This window comes from Eimeria tenella, genomic scaffold, assembly GCF_000499545.2.
Source record: "Eimeria tenella Houghton genomic scaffold, Eth_scaff15, whole genome shotgun sequence".
NCBI lineage: Eukaryota > Apicomplexa > Conoidasida > Eucoccidiorida > Eimeriidae > Eimeria > Eimeria tenella.
Genome location: NW_013541522.1, coordinates 444,806 through 447,612, shown reverse-complemented (window position 1 = coordinate 447,612; position 2,807 = coordinate 444,806). Strand labels below are relative to the sequence as shown.

The 2,807-nt window shown below is 58.2% G+C and overlaps 1 protein-coding gene across 1 annotated transcript; it reads left to right on the top strand.

Moving 5' to 3' along the window:
- Nucleotides 1-222: 222 nt before the first annotated feature.
- Nucleotides 223-1,089, top strand: ETH_00030330 (DNA polymerase delta subunit 4, putative; the record flags this gene model as incomplete). Its single annotated transcript, XM_013373528.1, has 2 exons — nucleotides 223-705; nucleotides 925-1,089. 2 exons carry the CDS (start codon nucleotides 223-225, stop codon nucleotides 1,087-1,089), a joined length of 648 nt encoding a protein of 215 aa, XP_013228982.1.
- Between the last annotated feature and the right edge of the window lie 1,718 nt (nucleotides 1,090-2,807).

Genomic DNA, 2,807 nt, shown 5'->3' with positions numbered 1-2,807 from the left:
AAAAACTTGAATTTGAATTTCCGCGAGTTTCCGCGCGATCTTCGGACTTCCGCCGGACACTTTTTCTTTTTCTTTCCGCTTTTGGCATTTTTAAACACAGATGCGGCTTCTGAGAGGCGCTTTCCGGCTTTTCGGGACTTCAAAAGCTGCATTTCCAGTCTGAGTTGGCGCGGGTTTCGGGCGGCGGCGGCGGCGGGGGCGCGCGGGCTTCCGGCGGCGGAAATGTCGCAGAAAACGCCTTTCTTGCGCATTTCAAGTGCAGCAACAGCAGCAGCAGCAGCAGAAGTGGAAGATGTCGACAGCCCCTGCTGCTTCCCCGAAGCTGAAATGCGAACTCCCCGCGCGGCGCTGCGCAGCCCTTCAGAGCCCCGCACTCCTTCCAAGGACTCTGGGGGAAAGCCCTTCTCTCTGGGGTCTCCATTGGTGACTCCGAAGCTGGACAGGAGGAAGGCGAAGCACCGTTCGGCTTCGCAGGCCGCTGCTGCTGCTGCTGCTGCTGCTGCTGCTGCAGGGGGCCCCAAGGCGGCCCCCGGGGGCCCCCCGGCGCGCGCCGCACCCAGCCTCTTCGCAGGCCCCGGGCTCCCGCAGAAAGAACTCGCAGCAGCAGCAGCAGAAGTCCGAGCAGCAAATCCCACACTGAAGTGGTGCTCCGTCGAAGCAGACGACGGCGAACAGCTCCTCCGCCGCTTCGACATGCAGCCCATGGTCAGCCTCCTGCGGCTGCTGCTGCTGCGCTTGCTGCTGCTGCTGCGGGCCCTGCTGCTGCTGCACCTGCAGCTGGGGGTGCCGAGGCGGCGAGCTGCGCCCCCGCACCCGGGAAGCGACACTGCGCTGCGCTGCTGCTGCCGCTGCTGCTGCTGCTGCTGCTGCTGCTGCATGCATGCATGCATGCATGCGGGTTTGTTCGTATGTGTGTGGCTGCAGTACGGCCCCTGCATGGGCCTGAGCAGAGAAGACAGGTGGCGAAGAGCTGCGGAAATGGGTTTGGAGCCTCCAGCTGAAGTGCTGCAGCTGCTGCAGCGTCGCCCAAAGAGCAGCATGAGTGTCTTTGACCAGCGGCTGAATCCTGACGAGTCCGCTTCCCTCTAGCAGCAGCAGCAGCAGCAGCAGCAGCGGCGGCGGCGGGGGCCCGAGTGGAGAGCAATGCAGTACTCGCGGGAGGGAAGCACAGTGTGTGCTGTTTCCGGATGTGCACAGAAGCCTTTCTGGGAATTCAACTCCCGCCACTCCAGCTGCGATATTTTCGTGTTTGTCATTAAAACTCTTTCCAGATGTCATTTGTCTTTTGCATTAGTGCATGCGAGGAGCTGAGATCTGCCAGCGTTCGTTGAGTCCGTGAAGGGTCTTTTTAATCACCGAGAGTGGCCGGCCGGCCGAAGCGAAACAGGTTGGGACTTCACAGTCTAAAGTTTGGCCATCTTTGGCGAATGCGTCGCAAATAGTATTTCCAATTTAATTAGTTCCTGCATTTAGTTGCAGTTAGTGAGCTGCAGCAACTTATTCTTTAGCTGCCGTTTCGGCGGCGTGCGCATTCCCTGCAGCCCGCTAGAGCTGTCTGTACACCTGAGGCGTGCGCAGTGCGCCCTCAGTTTCGGAATTCCGGCGAAGCCGCCGCTGGTTTCTGCCTGCGTTTGAGCTCCAACTGCTGTGCAAACGTGCAATTTGCGAACTTTGCAAAATAATGTTCAAGAGGTAGAGAGAAAGCGGCAGGAAATGGCAGCTTTCGGTCCGCACGGCGGCGTGCGGGTGGTCGGCGCCGAGGAAGCGGAAACGCTCGGCTTGGCAGTTTCCATGAACACAGAACAGTACCTGGACCCTCTGTCGCACTTCAAATGGACTATTGTTTCAATTTCTCTCCGAAACAACGGCGGAAACTTCGTGGAGTTCCTGTTTGCAACTTTTCTCGCCAAGCGGAAAGCTGGGCGCCAGTGCAGGTTCCGGGCGCTCGGAAACTTGCTGATCCGGACTTGTCCGCGGCGACACAAGTCTCCAGCGGGTCCGAAATCTATTTTTTTTAATTTTAAATTTCAAATTAAAGTCGAGTTTCCCTCAACGCTGCATGCAGAGGCTGTTCGCGGCGTTGTTGAATGCCCGTGCAACTTCGTCATTGTGAACGCCTCCGTCGTGAGTTTTTCGCTTCCCCCGGGACTTCAAATTGGAATTACTTGAATTGGAATTTAAACTGCATTTCAGGCGAAACAAAACAAACCGCTAATGGCTCATGTGCCCCTCCGGTGCGTTCGTTTGCTGCCGCGGCACTGCAGCAAAAACCCATCTGCTGCAGAGTGTTTACAGAGTTGAACTTCGCGTTGAAGTTCCCGGAACAGGGGGGCTGTGCAGACACCCCGGAGGCGCGCGTAAGGCTGCTGCTGCTGCTGCTGCGCATTTCTTTTTTGCAAAGTGCGAAATGCAGAAAGTTGAACAGCCCAGAGAAGACCCGCTGGAGTGGCGGGTAGGGTCTCTAGGGTTTAGGGTTTGCGAAAGTCCCTCAAGTCCTCTTCAGCTCTTTTTGAGGGTTTGGCCTTCTTTGCTGGACTGCTCCGTCGAGGCTCTTTTTGGAAACCGAAAAAGAAGTAAGAAGAGTTCAAACGGCTGAGTCCTGCGGTGTACGTACACCTCAGCTCCCCGCTGCAGGGGCGGACCTAGCGGCTCTGCTGCTGCCCGCCTTCGGCCTCGCGGCCACGCCCCAGCAGCAGCAGCAGCAGCAGCAGCAGGGGCGCGCAGCAGGCCCCTCTCGCCTGTCGATCCTCGACACGGCGCAGGAGCAGCAGCAAGAAGCTGCAGCATCGCAGCGGCTGCTGCTGCAG